Genomic DNA, 20,671 nt, shown 5'->3' on the forward strand with positions numbered 1-20,671 from the left:
TCAAAATCAAGAGGCACTAGGTTATTTTCACAATTCTATATGTACAGCTGTTGCCTCGACAAGGTGAACCACCTGGAAGTACTCTGACTTGCCATGAACCAAAGGCTCATGCTGGCTCTGGCCATTCAGTTTCTATGAGCTCCTGCCTTTCCACAACACACTGCATTCTGGGACAATAATATGCAATAATGATACACTTAAAATACTGAGCCAGTTGAGGATATGTTGAAGTATATGTATTTACATGTTTTTACAGTGTGAACACACTACTGCTCAAACCTTGGTTAGAGTACGTAGTATGCTTTTGGGATACAGCAAGGCTCTTTTTCAGCCACACTCTGCTGCACACTCACGAGCATTCATTACTATAGCAATAAAGTTAAGCAATGGATAAATCATAGTATACCCAAGATGCCCCCCCAAAAAAACATATTTACATAGTGTGCAGTTTGGAAAGGCATTTATTTTCATGTGCTGAGCTGTGTTTATTTTATAGAACATGTCACTTGCTGAAGAGCCGCAGAAGTGGAGAGCTGTGTGGTGGGAAGCGTGGCAGCTGTGTGTCTTAATTGGCCACGCCGCCCATCTCAAACTGTAAAGATGTTCTCTTGTGTTCTTGAGAGGTTTTTCTCAACAAGACAACTTGGGAAGAATACTCTACACAAGGACACAAACACTGTGGTAGCTGCACACACCCCTCCCTTTGTGTTTACCATACACAGCGAGGTGAAATTACACCCCAACAACTTTGAATGCAATTCATCTTTCTTCTTGAAGGAGTGGAGCAGCGTGCCAGATTGTTTAATAAATGAGTGCTGAGGGATGTTCAAGGCTAGATAGACAGATTCCCTTGAAGTGAAGATCCAGGAATCAGGGCATCTTGCGTTTTTGGCAGAAAGGTGCACACACACACACGCACGCACGCACACGCACGCACGCACACACACACACACACACACACACACACACACACACACACACACACACACACAGTGACATATAGAATAAAGCATGTGAGTAGAGAATGTGATGTCAGCTCTCTGGCTCCCTCATTGGTCAGATGTCTTAATCTTCTCTCTCTTTTTTTTTTTTTTTTTTTTTTAAAAAAAAGGTTGGAAAACCTTACAGCTTATTTTGATAGTGCTTACTTTGTGACCACCAGTGGCACTATAGTGTACACACATTAATGTGCACAATACATCTTTCAAAACATTCCAAAATAAGGCTTTGCAAACATCTTTTGACATGTCTTAGGAACTGCACTCAGTGTGTTTATTAGGCCTCAAGGACACACACAATTTGTTTTGCTGAGAAATCTGGAAAGTAAACAAACCTAAGTATGTTAATAAGGGAAATGAAATGGGTACCTTTAATGTAATAATAATCATGCTAAAAGGTTTTCACAGCATTGTGACCAGGCTTGATAGCAGCCAGGTAGCCTACCTGCTTTAGCATTCTGTGGTTGTTGAGTGGCATAATGACTGCATCATGATAAAAAGAGACACTCTCTCAGTCTGGCCTGGTTTCTGGAGTCTCCAGATGGGTATGAGACCCAGTCAGCCAGCCTCCAGAGATCCAGTACATCCTCTATGTGTGTGTGTGTGTGTGTGTGTGTGTGTGTGTGTGTGTGTGTGTGAGAGAGAGAGAGAGAGAGAGAGAGAGAGAGAAAGAGAGCGAGCGAAAGAGACTGAGTATGTGAGAGAGAACACAATGGAGAGAGAATGTGTGAGAGAGAGGACGGTGTGTGAGGAGAGAGGGAGAGACACTTTCAGTAGTCTCTAAGAAAGAGCGAGACTTGTGTGAGTGGGTGTGTGTGTGTGTGTGTGTGTGCGGTCATGCGTTACACACCAGCCCAACTAGTACCAGCTGTCGTCTGTCAGGGGACTGTCTGGGACTGTCCAGTCCGCTCCCAAAATACTCTGCTCTCTTTTGCAGCTCCTTGTTCACCTTCTCTTCTGTGTTTTTGTTTCTCCTCCCAACTCCCCTTTTGATGCAGCTTCACCTTTTCAACCCTGCTGGTCCTCTCTGTGGGTTCATCATTATGAATGCATGCTGAGTGCCAGAGCTTTGTTCAAACCAACAGAACTTTATTTTAAATTCTAGCAGAGATCCTCAGGTTGCCAAAGACACCAAACATATCCTGCTGAATTACAGGAAAATGTGTATAAAATGATCTAGATATTTTGTATTTGATGTAATGCTGCAGCCATAAATCAATGACATCTTTGGTTTGAATTTTTCACTCAATATGAGCACCATCTAACTTTAAGGGAACTATTTAAGGGAATTTAGGGGAAAATCAGACTTCAGTGGGGTTAATTACAGTAGAAAGTAAAAACCAGATGATACTGAAAGTGTCAATAAAAACTGTTGTCAAAATTAGTAGATTTATAGCTTTATTATAACTAATAATCCTATTAATTATCTTACAAATTGTGCAGCAAAGGGATTCAAAGGCCAGAAATGTTATGTTTGGAGAGATTTGGCAAGTCGTGCTCGACTTGAGTGTGAGCGCTTGTGTTGTGCTATGACAGCGCCTGGCAAATATGCAACGTCACATCACATCTGCCACTGTGGCGTGGTGAGCTCTTAAATCTTTTCAGGGACACTGAAGAAAAGTCACAGCGGCCACAAAAGCTAGCGCTCAGAGATGTGACAAGGCAGAGAGACAGAGCGGGAGGGAAGAGAAGAGTCTCAGAGAGAAAAAAAAGACATGTCAGAAAAATAGATTGAGAGAGAGAGCAAGAGAGGGAGAAAGACAAAGGAATGAAAGGGGAGAGAAAGAGGGAGAGAGAAAGAAGATGAAAGCCTGGTTGAGTACAAACAAACTCCCAGCTTGCCCTCAAATCTCCTGTTACCATGGTGATTCAACTGCTGAGGCGATGCCCCCTGGGACTCTGTCCTGAAAACACAGGGGGGGATAGAGAGAGAGAGAGAGAGAGAGAGAGAGAGAGAGAGAGAGAGGCATCACAAGGACAGGGACAAGGACAAAATAACAAAGGTGTGCTAGATAAGGACTGTATAGCTGCAGTGTATACAACATCTCATTCATGAAATCACTGCACATCGAAGCATGCAGTCCAAATCAAACCTCACAGCAGTGCATCGTGTGCTTACTGTAATCAGGTGCAGGTCTGCTGGATTTGGGGTCAGTCACAGCCAATTGATTTTCTGAGCTAACAGCTGTCAGATAAAAATCATCAGATGGACACTTTTTCAATCTTCTAGTATTTGTTCATCAGTCCAGAGTTTCTAAAACTTGGCATTGTGTATGACATATTCCTGAGAACAACTTCTACAATTTCAAATATTCACTTAGTTCCCTACAAATTACTCTCTTTTCATTTCTCTCATTTCTCTCTTTCAGCTCTTCTTCCATATAGACGTTAGATAACATTTATACTGCTGGGCTTTACCTGAGCCCAGGCCACTCTGTTATTGTAGGTGAGCTGCTAATTTATCAACAAATTAGGATACTGGTGTTTTTTATCTGTTAGCAAGTAAGAAAAGCTGTGATAATCCTGTATTGTTTCATCATGTATGGAGAATTTGTGTTAATGTGTGAGACATGCGATGCGCATTATGCAGTGATGCATGGGCTGTGATCCCATGTAAATATGAGTTGTGAGCACATTATGAAACATGTATCACCAAAAACACATGGCTTTTTATCTTCCATTCAGCCAATTAACAGAAATCATAAATAATGCCCCATGATAATACCATTAAACTGACAGAAGAACACAAAGCTTACATAGATAATTCCTTGTTACAGTCTATATGCCATTCACTGTTACTAATTGCTCTCTCTCTCTCTCTCTCTCTCTCTCTCTCTCTCTCTCTCTCTCTCTCTCACTCTCTCTCCCTCCACAGCGGTTTCTTTCATGAGACACAGCGCTTCAGCCTTTGGATTTGCCGTGAGTTCCACCTTCTGCCTTCCCTCCATTTACATTGATCAATTAGTCATAACTTTGGTCCCAGTGATTTATTAATGATCGCTGAAACCAAAGTGCTATTGGTCGCTTTGTCTCCTAGGTAACAAGAATGAGAAAAGGGGCCCAGGCATCCTGAAAGCTCAGGGTGAATTTCAAAAGTCTCTTTTGTGCTTCTTGAACATACCCGAGGGTTTTGTTTCACCATGATGAAACATCCGAGGATCACCTGCGTCTAGACCCTCACCTGTAAATCAGCAGATATGTAAACACATGCTGACTGAGGACATACAGAACGTTGTTTTGCTGACATAAAAACTATTTGAGGGGACAGTTAAGACCCAGAGGATCTAAACTGCATGCATGTTGAGTAGTTCAGCTGGCTTTACTGTCAAACATGTCAATATGTCAAAAGTATAAATGGAACATAAAATTAAAAATCCACACAAGGCCATAATGTGCAGCCTGTGTGCTCTAATTTGCACACTAATACATATATGAGGGTTTCATTCCAAAATGAGGCACGGACACTTATTATTTCTTAAACTACATCAACTATATTTCTTGAACTAAAATATTTGCATTAAAAATTTGAAAAATATATAACTGAGCAGGAGACTACATGTCACCTCAAAGGTCCAGCCTTCAAAGATCAAAGTTCAAAATATGAACTGTTTACATTCTCACACAGTGAGATGCCCCAACCTTGTGTTATTTCTTTTGTTTGTTCATGGTCACTGAAAGAAATATTGGATCTCCATTTCCAAAAAAAAAAAAATAAAAATAATAATAACAATGCTGCCTGAAATTTGTCAGTAATATTTGAGAAACTTAAAGAGTTTCTCAAATATTACTACCATCAGAACTGAACAATTTTTAAGCAAATGTCTTTGTAATACTTTGATGCCAGCAGCTAATATGGGAGAGCGGGTGTCTACTTTTTTCTTTCTTTTTTTTTAATGGCGAACATCCCATTTTGGAGCAAAGCTCTTCATATGATGTATGTCACTGCTATGGGTTGGGATTATACCCAAACCTCTGGGTTTATGAAATCCTTTCAAAAACTGATGGAATAATGTTAAAACTTGTCACCAAGATAACAAAAGAAAATAGTGTTTGACTTTTTGTACAAGGTTTTCATCTAACACGAAGGATACTCATCAGCACTTTGACCAGTACTGATGTTGTACTGATGCCATTTTACATTATGTCCACAATATATTGGTGCTCAGTATTAACTGGTCATCATATGGTAGGGATAACTAGAGATCTGATCTTTTTTGGTTAAATAAGAGAAGGAAAAGGATGTCAATAGTTAAAAGGAAGCTGAAAAAAAAAAAGCTGTTAGATTTAATATCAGTGGAATGAAAATTCCACACCCTAGGCCAGTGAGAGAAAAGTCGATTTGCATAATGTGATTAAAATACTTTAAAACCATAATCTGGAGCCCTTGCTATCTCTGAGGATCAGGTCATTATTAAAGAATGGATTTTAATTAGCAAGTGCTTGGCTGTCTATGACAGTTTTAATAAAGTAATAAGGGGGCAGGCTGCAATGCAATGGGGTTATATCACAGCCAAGGATCATCAGTGGTTTTAACAGCTATGATGTTGAAAGTTGAAGATTTCTGGAAATTAATTTCTTGCTTTTACAGGTCTGTCACTTGAAAATTAAAGATCCCAGAATGATCATGGCACATTTTATGATATGGCTCCAGGGGATATCTTCAAACACTTCCTTCTATCTTCTTTGGAATAAATTAACCCAACAATCCAGAGTAAAGTAATCGATCATGTTTATGGTAATGTTCATCACCTCTGTCCCCTGAGACAATCACACATCAGCATCCATCTCTTGATTATGCAAGAAAATTCTTGCAGCAAAATCCCTAACCCTAACCCGAAGTACAGAGGAGCCAAAGGAAATGCAACCCCTGGATGTTGTGCACTTCAGCCAGCCTTAATCAAATCATCACAACCATTGAGGGGATTTTAATAATTAATACAGGACTGATTAAGTGCCAAAAAGATCAAGTGCCTCGCTGTTCTATTTTCTTAGTTCAACAACTAAAAAAGATTATTTAGTTGGGCTCTTAAGGACAATTCACTCATATAAAGAAGGGGTCAGTCCCTGCATAACCATTAATGCAATTTGGGAATAAATCATTTTGTGTGATTTTAATGCTGTTTTATTAAATTTCCAACATCACATCAAATTTGATCAATAGAAATATGAGAAATATATCAATATCATTGGGATGTGTTTTGTCCCAAACCACATTTGAGGATCACTTTTCAGTGTGTTGAGGTGCATTTTTTTTTCTTTTCTTTTTTTTCAAATGGATGTGGCGTATTTGACACAAGACGTGCTGCGTTTCCTTTCCTTAGATCCAACACTCTCCATAATATTTTAATATAGCAGCTTCTGTAGTAATTTAGGACCCAAATCTTAAGCCCTAATACCCTTTCATCAGCTCTTTTCTTTTCTTTTTCTGCTTTGTTCCTGGTAGTTTGATGCCACGCTGGATGTCCTGTCATCCATCATTGTCCTCTGGCGCTACAGCAATGCAGCAGCTGTGCACTCTGCACACAGAGAGTATATGTGAGTACAAAACACAGTGCAGAGCTTAATTCATGTTTTACTTATGGCAAGTGTGTGTGGATTTATGATTTGGTGTGAATGGAGTTTCTTTATTCCACAGGAAACTCCACTGCAAATGTAACTGCGAAAGTATCCCACTTTGATTTAAATCTCATGTTTTTAGAATGGTCAGATTGTCAGAACTCATATCTACCTCATTCAGGTTGCTCCCATGCACGCCTCCGCATGTGGCACCAATGCCAGTGCTAGATTTTGAAAATAAAATCTTTAAAATATTGTCCCAATTTCATCCACTGGACAGGGAGGGCTACTGTTTTGGGAATATAAGTTTACTACGAAAGCTTGCGAGTAAAGCTTTCTTCATCGGGGACTGATTGCGGCACAAGGTGGGTATTTGATATGACAATTAGGCATTATGGATGAATTTTCGCCAGAGATAAATCACTGTGTGGGAAAATGGAAAAACTGAGAGTACACTCCATTAACGGTGACAATTAGTTGCATGACAAAGTTATATTAAAAAATGCAATATATTATATAATATATTCCCAAATGAGTATTTAATACCTCTAAGGTCACAGTAGCCTGCTGCGAATCTTGTAGCACAAGCCTGTTAATCCACGAGTTTCCAAGCCCGGTTCAGCTGAGTTCATCAAATGGCTGTCAGGCGGCACAGAGCCTTGTTCCTGTTCGTCTAACAACAGAGGTGCTGCACATGAAAGACCCAGCTGCTCGTCTGTCATCCATCAGAGCAGACACACACACACACACACACACACACACACACTCACACCTCTGCATGTGTGGATGTTCACACATGCGCCAGCTCACATAGATTGGGTTTTCTACACGTTGTAAGGATGTATTGTATAATCATGCACACAGATACACATGCAAACACACACATTTATTTACACACAGACAAACACTTTGGTCTATCAACCACAATATATACAGCATGGCACTAATTCAAAACTTGTGCCATTTCTGAGTGTGTTTGAGAGTGGGACAGTGTCTTAAAGCTCAATGTTTGCTTTTCTCAAAGGGTTGTGGCAGTTTGTTGCGGCTCACTGCTGCTAAAATCACTAAAAAGGAAACGCTGTCTCACTGTATCCATAGAGATATTCAGTCTTTATTCTGTAGTGAGATAAATGGGAGACAGCTATTCTCACCCAGGCCTAGCGGATGTGTCAAAGGAAGAAATAAATGATGTAGGTATGGAGGGGCTCTGAATAACCACATCTTGCTTTGGTGCTGCCGGTGCAGGGGAGTGTAAAGCTAACGTCTGCCATAACTCATAATTTTAATGACTGTAACCTTCTGTGCCTACACACCTTTCACTGCTCTTCTAATCGGAAAAAATCTTTGCTGTCATCTGGGTTGGTCTGTTCAAACACACACACACTGTCAGGGTACCGTATTCAAGCACCACGCCAAGCAGAATTGTTCCAAAAAAGAAGTTACTGTCGATTGTCTCACTCTTGCGGTGTATTACAGCTGAAGTGCCTGTGTGTACGACAGCCTTTGAGAACTCTGCAACTGTACACAATGTTGTAAAGTCTTTTGTGGGCCATGACACAGCCTTGAACTACAAGATCAAAATCAATTATTCACTCAAGCAGATGCTGTGATTCAGTCGTATTTCCTACTCCTAAACCTTTTGGGAACTGAAATGAGTAGCTCTGCCTGCAATGACAAATTCAGTCATTGTCTACTGGCTCATCAAATTTGGGGATTCCCATTTCTTTTGCATGGAGCCTTGCCAGACTACTAGTACCAGTTGTTTTACTTTTTTTTTTTTTTTTTAAATCAACAAATTATCCTAATGCATATATATGAGAAAGCAAAAGAATATACAGCGAGTGTTGTTCTGCTTTGGGAAAACTTTCCATGTCGCCTGGCTGGGAAGGGTTTGCAGGACGTAACATTCACTGGATTTCAACATTACTACTTTAGCTCCACAGAGCTATGAAGTCACCGGTTAACCCTAACCTAATCGAATGACACGGTGCACATGATTTAGGGTGTCTGATAATCTTTTTAGCATGTCATTCATTTTTGCACTGGTTTCAGTATCATGGTATTGACAGGCAGAAGATTGAACATCTGCAGGCTAGTCTAGTCATGCAAAGTATTGAAAACTGCTGAGAATGTGTGAGCACGCAGCACTGTGTGTGACGCAGGATACAAGACAACAACTGGGTGAAATGCCAGGTTTTTAGGGAGTCCCACTCTCCTGTATTGGTTTACTTAAGCAGATCTCACTTTAACCTTTTAATGGCAGGCACAGCACCCAGATCAAATTTACTGAAGCCATGCAGTCAGGAACCTCACCTATCATCTGACATTTTACTGACTATTCCGTGTGTGTGTGTGTGTGTGTGTGTGTGTGTGTGTGTGCGCGCGCGTGTGTCTATTTGTTGGTCTGTCTATCTGCAGAGCATGTGTAGTCCTTGGAATTGTATTTGTGCTTTCCTCCATGTGCATCCTGGGAAAGGCCATTCATGATCTGGCTACTAAGCTGCTACCTGAAGTGGTAAGCACACACACACACACACACACACACACACACACACACACACACAAACACACACACATACACACACACATGTGTCTGTATTATCTATTTATTTCTGAATCAATGCATACTGTTTAGGAATGTACACAATAAAGATTCAATAAGATTTTTTTTTACTGTTCACAACAGACAAACACACACACACACACACACACACCACTCTTATCACTGTGCACTGAATACCTTTTTATAGCCCTGTGATTTGGTTGACGTCAGAGTCTTTCTCTCCCTCTCTCTTGCTCTTCTTCTTGTTCTGTCACACACACACACACACACACACACACACACACACACACACACACACACACACACACACACACACACATGCTCTACCTCTGTTTTGACTGTCTACGTCACTTCTCCCCACCTCTCTCTGGAGGTGTTAAGACTATGAAACAGATTCCAGAATAGTCTCATCTGTCTGTTGCTGGGTTGCAGCGCAACTCTTCCAGTGTCACACTATTTAGAGAGCGAGTGCCCTCTCTGTCCTCTGTGGTCCTTGTTTGAGGCTTGTAAAATATACCCTTTTTTGAACATTTTCTTATGGCATGACATATCATAATCATAAATACAATATCTTAAGCAAACGTTTTTTTTTTTTTTCTATTCTTGCACTGGCACTCTCAGTCATTAATTAGTCCATTTGCATGGACCAGATCAACAAGTCATTTGATACACTGTTAGTTTTTTCATTCAACTGGCTTTCACACAGCTCAAAAAAAAAGTGGACCGTCTTATTTAAACCAAAGTCACATGCTTGCATTTTCGGTCAGAGAAGAAAGTGCATAAAGAGAAAAGGGTAGGGTTATAGTGCAACAAAGATCTTTAACCATGTAACTTCATGTTTTTGTGGCAGCCATCCTCCTTTCATCCACATCAGAGGGGGATTAACGAAACAGGACATGAGAGACTGAGTGTGCTTTCATACCTACCGTGTTTGGTCTGTTTTAATTGGGTTTACTCCATCAGATCGAATTGTTTGGAGATTTGAGAACACCTTTGTGTGGACCAAACAAGTGAACCTTGGTCCACCTGAAACGTTGGGGCTCAGCCCGTTGCCGAGCAAACCACAGCACAGTTGGGTACACAGTACTGTTAAAGTGAGAATGTAATCTGATTTCTCTGTTGGAGGTGAACCAAAATGCAGCGCTTTGTGGAGCTGAACGTGGATGTTGACACTGAAGCTCCTTGCCAGACAGAGTTGGGGACTTGCACCGTTGTCTGCAACCAGAGTTCCCCTCATAAAATTTGAGTCCAACAGATGAATGTCCTGATCAACTGCATGTTTGCTTACAATTTATGGTTTGCTTAACACAGGGCCACGTGAACACTGGCCAGACCTGATGAGCAGTGCAAACTTGTAGCAACTTCACGCCTGAATCGGGCCAAAGCAAACAAACTAAAAGTACACCCACGTGGTCTGTTGGGTATTCCAAAGATGGCACGCTGCTATCACAGCCTGGTACCAATTAAACTAGCAGTAACTTCTTTAAGCTTCGATACTGCTTTGGCAATAGTCATTTCCATTAATGCAAGTCATGAACTGAAGAGGTGAGACCACCTTTTTCAGTCAGACTCAAGTTTGAATATTTGATGCAGACCCGAGTTTGATTAAGGCGCTCTCACTTACCAAGACAAATCAAGAGGGCAAATGCATCACTGTCACAGCAGGTGTCAAAGTGACCTTAGTGTGCGAGCAGCTTTACTTTATGGCTGCCAAAGCTGCTTTGCTTTCATAGCAATAGGACAATGTCTGCTGGCTCGTACCAGACCCATGGGTTTGCAAGAGAATAACATTGCTTACGCTGTATGCATTGATTTAAAAAAAAAAAAAAAAAAAAAAAAAAAAAAAAATCAACATCCTTAGCTGGCGAAATGAAGATGAACTGAAGAGAAAAAAGAAAAACAGACACAGGTGGTACTGATAGTGGAACATGCTGAAAAGGTTTGAGAGAGATAAAAAAAAAAAAAGACAGAGAAAGAGAATGTGCACAAGTCAAACCACAGCAGGCAAATGGTGAAAGTGTGTTTGCGTGTGTGTCCTTGTGATTTGCTTTCATGTGTTTGTACTGTGGTGTGAGTCTTGGAGGCCGGTGACCACGAATCAGAAGAGCTGAAATGAAATGAAGAGAGAGGAGTGAGCGGGGAAAATCAGGTTGAGGCCGGCGGCGAGGTTAGAGACTTGTGTGTGACGCTCTGGTGCCATTATGTTATTGGAGGCTGGGGGTGTGAGCCTCAGGGGCGGATCCTGACACCAGCTGGGGCCAATTACCACCATCTCTCTCACTGACATCCTCTCGGGTTCTCTCTCTCTCTCTTTCTCTGTCTTTTTTTCAGCAATTCTCTTTCTGTTTTGTGCCTTTCTACCTTTTGGTCTTGGCTTTGCTGTCCATTGTACTTTGTCTTGTCTTGCTGTGCTCCTTTCTTGGTTTCACAAATAAAACTTGGCATGCTCAGACCAAATGCAAAGTAAATTTTCACCTCACACACTCGCAGAAAAATGGCCTTAATTTTTCGCACCGGGGTTAAAAAAAACTCAATGATGCGATTCACTTTGTGTATCATTGACGTTTGCATCTTTGCACTGACTTTGTATATGCTCAGGCATCCTTCAGCTAGCCTAGGTTGCATCCAATGCAGTCTACTTCCAGGCTGCCAGACCAGATGTGCTGCTTTACCTGGACTTCAGCATGGCATTGCTCTTTTGATAACAGCTTCCTGCCCTAAGTGTGACTCAAGAATAAATTGGGTGCTGTGTGATTATAGTGAACAGTGGATTCTTGGCATTCAATTCAATTCAATTCAGTTTTATTTGTATGGTGTCAAATCAAAAGTTATCTCAAGGCGCTTTACAGACACACAACAGATACTGGCCAAATCCGTGGACCACACTCTCCCCCAAGAGCAAGCACAGGGCGACAGTGGCGAGGAAAAAAAAACTCTTTCAGTTTGTTTAAATGTGATCTCAGCTCCTCTGTGAGGAAGATACAGTAACATTAGGCTATTTGGCTTGCCAGCTGATGTCAGCAAGCACACCAAACACTGTTGCATCATAGCAAGTTTCATAGTGCCCAAGTAAAATATGCAGTAATGAGCTGTCTCACTTTCTGTTGCCTTGGCTGAAAGTTGTCTCTGGAGCTGTTGGTCAAAATGAGAATGTGCTGATGAAAGTGGTGCAATTCTTGAAAGCAGTTGTTTAAGGAAATAAATAAGCTAATAGGAAACAGAGCCACGACCCCAACAACAGCTTTGAACCGATGCAAAGTGACAGCAGCTCAGATCTGAGCCTGTAACACGGAGGCTCTTCAGTTTTTTAATAAGTTCAGCACACAGGTAGCACTAACCTGGACCTCTTTTATTTGAGCTTGTCCTAACTTCACACTCTTATCTTAGCACAGCTAAAAATTGTATTTTTGAGTGTGTGTGTGTGTGTGTGTTTTCCAACCCTCCATCTATTCTATTTTTACACTGTTGCACCATCCCTCTTGTTCCACTTTTGACTGCTTTCTTTCTCTCTCTCTCTCTCTTTCTTTCTTTCTTTCTTTCTGTCCTGATATGTGCTCAATACGTCTTTCCTTCTTCGTGTTAATGTATTTCTCACCGCTTCACTAAAGGTGGGTTTGCATACATGGACACACGCATAAACACACTCACACAAATGCAGAGAGGATAAATGCAAATGCAGAATGATGCACAGACGCAAACTGAAAAGGACAAGCAATCCAAAACAACACACACATACACACACCTCCCCTGTGGATGTCGATCTGGATAATAGACGTGGAGAGAGTGTGTTTAACAAGCATCGATACAGCCAGATGGTGAAACAAGCTGAAGAAGCCTCTCACTTGCTCTTCCCACTCTGCTTCTCTCTCTCTCTCTGCCCCTGTCTTTCTCCCTCTCACCTTTACATCTCTTTTTTTTTATTTCTCATTTTCTCCCTGCTTCCTGTTTCTCTCTCACACTCTCTTGCTCACTACCTCATTCATTCTCTTTATTCATTCCCCGTCCTTCCCCTTCCTCTCTCTGTCATTGTTTCCCTCTCTCACCCTTACACACATGACTCTCTCTTTTACCTCCCTGCTCATTTTCTGGCTCCATCTGACCAAATCTCCATGTCTATCTTTAGCTAGTGCTTTCTCTTTTTTTTTAGGTGGCTTATTTTTTTGCCCTTTATGGTCTCTCTCTCTCTCTCTCTCTCTCTCTCTCTCTCTCTCTCTCTATTGCGAGGTTTGCTCACTGAAGTCTTCATCAAACAGCAGTCAGAGGTGATTTATCATATACCAGCAGTGATCTCTGTGTGTTTATTTGTGTGTGTGTGTGTGTGTGTGTGTGCACACGCAAGACAATGTGTGTGACAAAGAAAGGGAGAGGGATATAAAAAAAAAAAAAATAGATTGAGGAGCCTTGAAAGCACACCGTGATAAGGCACCCAGTGAAGGAGACTGAGGCTGAATATGATGTTCCTCACTTCATGGTGTCAAATGATCAGTTTGACTTGTGGGGATTCTCACTCCGCGAGATTGTCCTCTTCACACATATTACGCGAAATGCCCCAAGACATCAACAGTAAGGTGGGAATTCTGTGAAATGGCCGAGTTTTACCTTCAAGAATCAGGCTGTAAAATCTAACTGAGGGGGAGCACAGAGGGAGCAGAAAATCAGGAATCCTGATTCGCGTCACGTCGAGGGTTGCTGCTCTCATGGCAAGCTGTCTGTGTCTAGTGCCTGATTAAAAATGGAGAGCTGAGATTGGCTTCCCCAGCTGCTGCACTGAAGGGAGACTGGGCACCTTACACACACACACACATACACACACACACACACACAGACAAGAGCACTCATCGATGCATGCAGGCGTACACACACAGTACATGCACTGGGAGACACACAGATATACGCATGGTGACACAGACATAAACAATATTGATGCAGACACGTACAGCGCACACTAATGCACAACTGCACACATGTAACACCCCCCCCCCATACACACACACACACCCCAAATAAAGAATTGCCTGTAAACAATAGCTGTAAACAATAGAATAGAATAGAGTAGAATAGAATAGAATAGAATAGAATAGAACCAAACAGAATAGAATACCAACTAATACAAGAGAACAGATCAGAAAACAATAGAATACAGCACAAAACAGAATACAACAGAATAAACTTGAAGAGAACAGAACAGAATACAACCAAACAGAATAGAATATAATAGAATGGAATAGACACACAATACATTAGAATAGAGTCAAATCTATGTGCATAGAACCGTGCAGAATAGAGCAGAGTTGATCAAAACGGCGCTCTCGTGTGCTGCATTGTTGATTTGCTCACAGTTTTGGACTGACGATTCACACTCTGCACACTGGCCAGTGAGGCCGGCCAGGGGTTGACTTCAGGGTCTAAGATATTTTTGATCCTTGGCAAAAAAAAAAAAAAAAAAAAAAAAAAGAGAGACCACTCAAAGAGGGTGAGGGTTGATAAAAACTGCAGGGGTAGGATAAGATTTTTCTTCTCATTTTATCGTCTCAGCTTGTCTCCTCCTCCTTTCTCTCTGCCCTCTCCTTTTGTCTCTCTTTCTCTCTCTGAACCGGTCCAATTAAAACTGATAGCAAAATACTGCAGGGTTGAGAGTTTTTTTTTTTTTTTTTTTTTTGCTGAGTCTTGGTGAGGTATGAGTCGAAAGGACCAGACCCCTCGCTTCACTAACAGCCATCTCTGTGACCTTGGCTTGATGCACCAAGTCAAGCCTGTAAGCTATGTATTATTAATGTTGGAGCTGACAGAAGCTCCGTGGTTGCTTCTGTCTGACTGACTGACTGTTTAACATTCACCCTGTGAGGCTGCTCTCCATGCTTCTTTTATGGTTTTGTGTTTGTCTGTGCATCTCTATTCTTCTCTCTCTCTTTCTCATCCTTCCTTTTTCCTTGCATTTATTTTGGCGTCCTTTACTGTAATTATTACACAGCATGTGTTCTATCGTCCTCCGCCCTCTCTCTTTCTTTAGGATGACTTCCTCTTCAGTGTGTCCATTGTGAGCGGGCTCATGTGTGTTGTGCTGGCTGTGCTCAAGTTCATGCTGGGAAGAGTGCTGACTAGCCGGGCACTCATCACTGATGGTAAGGACACACACACACACACACACACACACACACACTGAATCACTCACATATGCATGCACACACATACATTATATATTTTTATTCACACACTCACTTGCACACACTCATACACACACACGCACACATGCAGAGAGAGAGGATTATCCCATGACTCTTACTGAACCTGGTCCATTTAAATTAATAATACAAAGAAATGTGCCAGCGAGTACTGGGGAATGGCAGAGGTCAACTAAATGTTACATCCTCTGTCGACATGAAGCTTTCCAGTTTTACCTGTGTGCACTATAACCAGCCACCACCTACTGTCCTTGGAGAATAACTTTATTAAAGGCCAGTTATTTCACAATATCACCACTGTAAAAAGACTGACTGTGATGTGCTGGGGGTTAGGCCATTGTCAGGAGTGCCCTTTCCGTTCCAGCTGCACTAATGTCGTCTTATTGGAGTGCTTGAGCAGCTGGGCCTGGGGTTACAACACCCGGAAGGACGCTTGCACATCTGGATTAGCAGCACCACTTGCTTGTCTAAGGAGTGCATCATAGTTGGATTTCCTAGATGACTTGGGTACATGATACACTACAGTCAGGACACACTATCCCAGCAGTGAATGTTGTTTGCAATGCATAAACATAGCTGGCTTACAATGATGGAGGTCCACCCTATGTTTCCAGGTACTGTGTAGTTTTATTCAAACAGCTCCATGTTCCCTCAATCCTGTGTTTCCTCAACATCGAAAGAAGAAGAATTTACCCACCTTTGTTATATGAACAAAAATGTCTAATCTGATTGCAGGTGTTCAGAAAAATACCTGAAATTATATTAATAGTCAAGCTGCTCACAATGATAATCTCTTATTCTAAAACAGTTTTTATGAACATTAACCTTTGCATGAACAATTTTAGCCACATACATAACATAAAATATTTGAAACATATACCTAATTCTGTATGTTCCTTCATCATAATAGAAGAATAATGTGCATAATGTCCATGTCATCTGGTATGTTAACAAAAGAAAGCATAATCTGCATGTTCGGTGCATGTTCATTAAATGAGATGGTGTTTGAAAATGGGAAATATGCTCCCCTTGAGTCTCTGCATTTTAGCTGGCTAGGATTGCACACACACACACACACACACACACACACACACACACACTGGTGTCTCCAGGTCTCCAAACGCACAGGTCAGGTTGCTGTTCTTAGATCCTGGATTTATTTCCCTCAAGACTATACACTGACTGCAGGTTAAACAATAGTCCAGCCTCTCTGCCTCACGGCTAGCTCTCACACTGAGGACATCATTAAATAAGCTTTACAGTTTTTAGAAATGCTGTACAGGATGACTGAGAAAGATTTAGGTTTAAAAATCCTGTGAATGATAAGAACTAAATGATGGAGTGCAGGTGTGATAATTATAGTTTTGTTAGCAGTGTTACAAATTACACGCGAGGAGGAGACACACATAGCAGTTTCTGTATTGCCACCACAGAGCCCATAAGCTCAAACATAGAACAGCAGTTCTCATATTTTTATATTACTGTATAACCTGAATCTGAAATGTGATTTGTTCAGCTGTAAAAGAACAAAAGAACAATAGACTAATAGGCTAAATATAAAGAGCCGGGTGCTGGATGCTTGCTGCACAGAAAAAAAAATTCAAACAAAAGGAATGTCAATACAAAATAAAAACAAAGTTTTTCAGGACGAGGTCAGCAGCAGACTTTAATACCAGCTGCTGCTTTGTTAGAATAAAATTACCTGAAAATGGAAAACAATTAAAGTTTGGTGGTTTAAAACAGTACTATAGGCTGTTCGTATTCTTCTGTATTTCCCCCTTCGACACTTTAACACACACATCAGACACACACGTCACATTTTCATCAATGCCACTGTGTTTCAGCATTTAACTCCCTGGTTGGCGGCATCATGGGATTCTCCATTCTGATCAGTGCTGAAGTCTTTAAGCACCATGCTGATGTCTGGTTTCTGGACGGCACCATAGGAGTTCTCATTGGACTCATCATTCTGGCATATGGGATCAAGTAAGACATGCACACATGTACCAAATCATAAAGCACACACTTGACCATATGCAGACTCATCAAAAGAGTTTTAAGCTTCGTACAGAACCAAAATGCCACCAGCTGAATCATGAGTCTGTAACTGTGGATGCAGAAGGAGCACACGTGGAACTCCTCATCTCATGCAGCATCGCATGTCATCAATTTCCATTCTCTCAAGTTCCATTTTCAACAATGATAATAAATAATAAATAAATACAACATCATGGGAATTGCTGATCTAATTTTCACCCCATACACCCATTGTTCTCTTCACCCTAACAACTAACAACACAGTTATGATGGAGTGGTGTTAGTCACCAACACAGCTTGCAAGGTGACCATGGTTACTTCACCTTCATCTGACAACCAACCATGTGCAACTTTGGAGCACGTACTATAATAATACTATTCTAGCAGTAACGTCAGGTTTTGTAGAAACTTGCTAAAGCTTGTTAGTGTTCTAGTAACAAAATACTTGCCAGCAGGTACATTTGTATACACTCAATTATGCAATGATGTCTGTTGATTGCCTGCAGGGATCGGCTTCTTTCAAAGTTTCTCTAAAACTGCACTTTCTTCAGATAAACAATTTTCAGTATTCAAGATTAATATTAATCACGTGCTAAATGTAAAAATACCAATTTGGGAAAAAAAAAAAAAAAAAAAAAACTCATTCCAAGCCCCAAACAGAGAAACAAAAGCATCATAACTCAGCAATGGGGCAATAGATGAAGCTCATTCAAAGCTTACCTTGTAGCTGTGAGTCTCTGTGTTCACAAACTAATCCAGAGACAAGTTCCCAACATTTTTTTTTTTAAATGAATTTATTTCTTTTTTGTTATTGGTTTTCTAACTTTTTTCTGATCTACCTCAGAAAACTGACTCAGTGCATAACATAGATTATGCTGATTGGCTAGAGTTTTGAACCACATGTCGATGAGATATCTTCCTCTCAAAGCGCCTTTTTCACGGAGTTAGGTGCTTCCCAGTGAAACATTCTCTGTGTGGTTCCAGACTCCTGAGGGACATGGTGCCTCGAGTGAGACAGACCAGGAACTACGAGCGCTTTGAGTGAAACACCAGCGAGCATGTCTGACGACCAGAGGAGCAGGTTTACACACACTCACCCCTGGCTGCCTCCTGCCCTCTAACCTCTTCTCTCTGTCATACACACTGACATGCACACTTCACTTGCCCATACAAATGGACACTAGAAGCACACACACACTCCCATATACACATGCACGCACAAATGTGGACATACATGCATATATACTGTATATACTGTATATAGTACATACAAACATTCACACACAAATAAAAATACAAGCACATATATACGTATACATAGATGTTCAGACACATGCACACACACACATACATACATATATACTGTATATACTGTACATAGTACTTACACTGACCCAAACACAAATGTAAAAGCACACACACACACACACACACACACACACACACACACACACACACACACACACACACACACATCTGAGAGACTTAGAGGGAAGACAGCATAAGTAAGGACCTTTCTATGTTGGCTCATCCATCTAAAAAAACAGCACTTCACTGAAACTTTCCTTTCCTCGTCCACTCCTCTCCTCTTTCCATCATTTGCCCATGAAAGCAAAGGACAAAAAAGCACCGCAGAGAGAGGGAAAAGGAGAGAGTGATGCACAGAGGATGAGACACTCAACAACCGGGACTCCTGCCCACCAACAGGAACAGTGTTCACACCATCAGCACTTTCCCAGTGTACCAAACTATAGTCCTTAGTAGGTACAGCTTTTGTTGTGGGGAGGTTTGCCCAAATTGGGTGTAGCAAGGTTATTCAACTAGAGGTTTTTCAAATCCAGTAAACTTTACTGAAATAGGGTGAGGGCCTCCAAAAATATTTTGTGTTGTTCTGTTTTCAGCAATTACATGGTAAATCATATCAAAGGTCAACATATGACAAATGGTATGGTTGTTTGATGGGGACCATACAGTATGTGAATCCAATATGATGAGAATAGATGAGCATAGGAAGAGAGAGAGAGACATCAGAGGGCTCATAGCACTACTGAGTCAGCAGACACTGTTTCCACCAGCCATACAGAAAGGTGAAAAGCATCACACAACATGGTCCGCTTTGATCAAGAAATTTTACTCTGGAACAAAAAGCAAACTGTGAGAAATACAAGAGGAAAAGAGATACCGAGGAGACAATTTGCATTCAGGGCTTAAACCGAAGTGCACAATGATGAAGTCATTTGAAGTCTTTTTTTTTTTTTTTTTCTTGTTACGTTGCACTGTATGTGATGTGTTCAAGCACAAATCCCAAAAACCTGAGAGTTTAGCACAATGCCCATTTTAACCCAACGGGTGACAGGTTGATGCATTATGCAAAGTTGCTTGAAGTAAGGCCCGTTTAGACTCATCTGACACACACACACACACACACACACACACACACACAACTTAAGAAGTATTTAACAAAAAAACAAAACAAACAAAACAAAACTGACAAACACATGGAGGTTCTCATAGTTGGACCAGCTCCGTGATAGATTATATTTATATTACACTATTTTTTTTTTTTTTTTCCGTTGAGTCTAAATGTTCCTCACTTCAACTGACTCATCAGTTTTACATAGTGCACCTGTAGAAGAAATAATAGATATCAGGGTATTTTGCCATATTGTACATTTGTGTATGATTTTCTTGTACGTTTATTTGTTTGTTTGGGTTTTTGTTTGTTTGCAGGCATATTTTTGTTTACAGCCAAAACTTGGTCCATTATTTATTGCAATCACTTTGTTTGATTGTTTGATCAAACGTCTCAGTGATAAACGGGCAGAGTGTGCCAGGCAATATTAATGCATTTCAGAGCAGCAGTTCAATACAAAAAAACTGCAGCTTGAGTTTCTGATAATATTGAAGTGGACAGCAATGGAAATTCAGGCTGTCTTCATCTTCCAACACTATATCAGGCATAGATCAGTGGCAGATGCATTAAAACCCTGCAGGAAAATGAAATTCTCTCTGATGGAGAAGTCAAACAGAATGTAAGAGAAAAGATGAAGTAACAAACCTCAGATGAAACTTGAAACACGGTGACAAAGATAAACCAGCCAGAGGCGCCACCATTTGCATTGAGTATGATTACAGCTTAGCAGGGATGGTGCCTTCCTCTCTGTCTGCTTACTCTCTCTCACTACCAATTAGTGGTGCATGTTCCACATTATTAATATTCATTATTATATGCATTGAAATAAATGTAAATACAAACCACACAATCTGTAAATATGTTTAATACACTGTTTGGGTGCAGTGGTAGCAGTAGACAAAAAAAAATAGTCATAGTATTT

The 20,671-nt window shown here is 40.9% G+C and overlaps 1 protein-coding gene across 1 annotated transcript in view; it reads left to right on the plus strand.

Moving 5' to 3' along the window:
- The window catches only part of LOC115380290 (transmembrane protein 163-like), a 65,287-nt gene extending 46,797 nt beyond the window's left edge, over window positions 1–18,490 (plus strand). Inside the window, exons 3-8 of the mRNA XM_030081392.1 lie at window positions 3,874–3,917; window positions 6,442–6,533; window positions 8,973–9,069; window positions 15,128–15,239; window positions 17,144–17,285; window positions 18,321–18,490. Of these exons, the coding sequence (XP_029937252.1) occupies window positions 3,874–3,917; window positions 6,442–6,533; window positions 8,973–9,069; window positions 15,128–15,239; window positions 17,144–17,285; window positions 18,321–18,381 (548 nt within the window). The 3' untranslated portion in view covers window positions 18,382–18,490. The remainder of the gene's footprint in view (window positions 1–3,873; window positions 3,918–6,441; window positions 6,534–8,972; window positions 9,070–15,127; window positions 15,240–17,143; window positions 17,286–18,320) is intronic.
- Window positions 18,491–20,671: the final 2,181 nt, after the last annotated feature.

The sequence above is a fragment of the Myripristis murdjan genome, chromosome 21 (genome assembly GCF_902150065.1).
Source record: "Myripristis murdjan chromosome 21, fMyrMur1.1, whole genome shotgun sequence".
In the NCBI taxonomy this organism is placed as follows: Eukaryota; Metazoa; Chordata; class Actinopteri; order Holocentriformes; family Holocentridae; genus Myripristis; species Myripristis murdjan.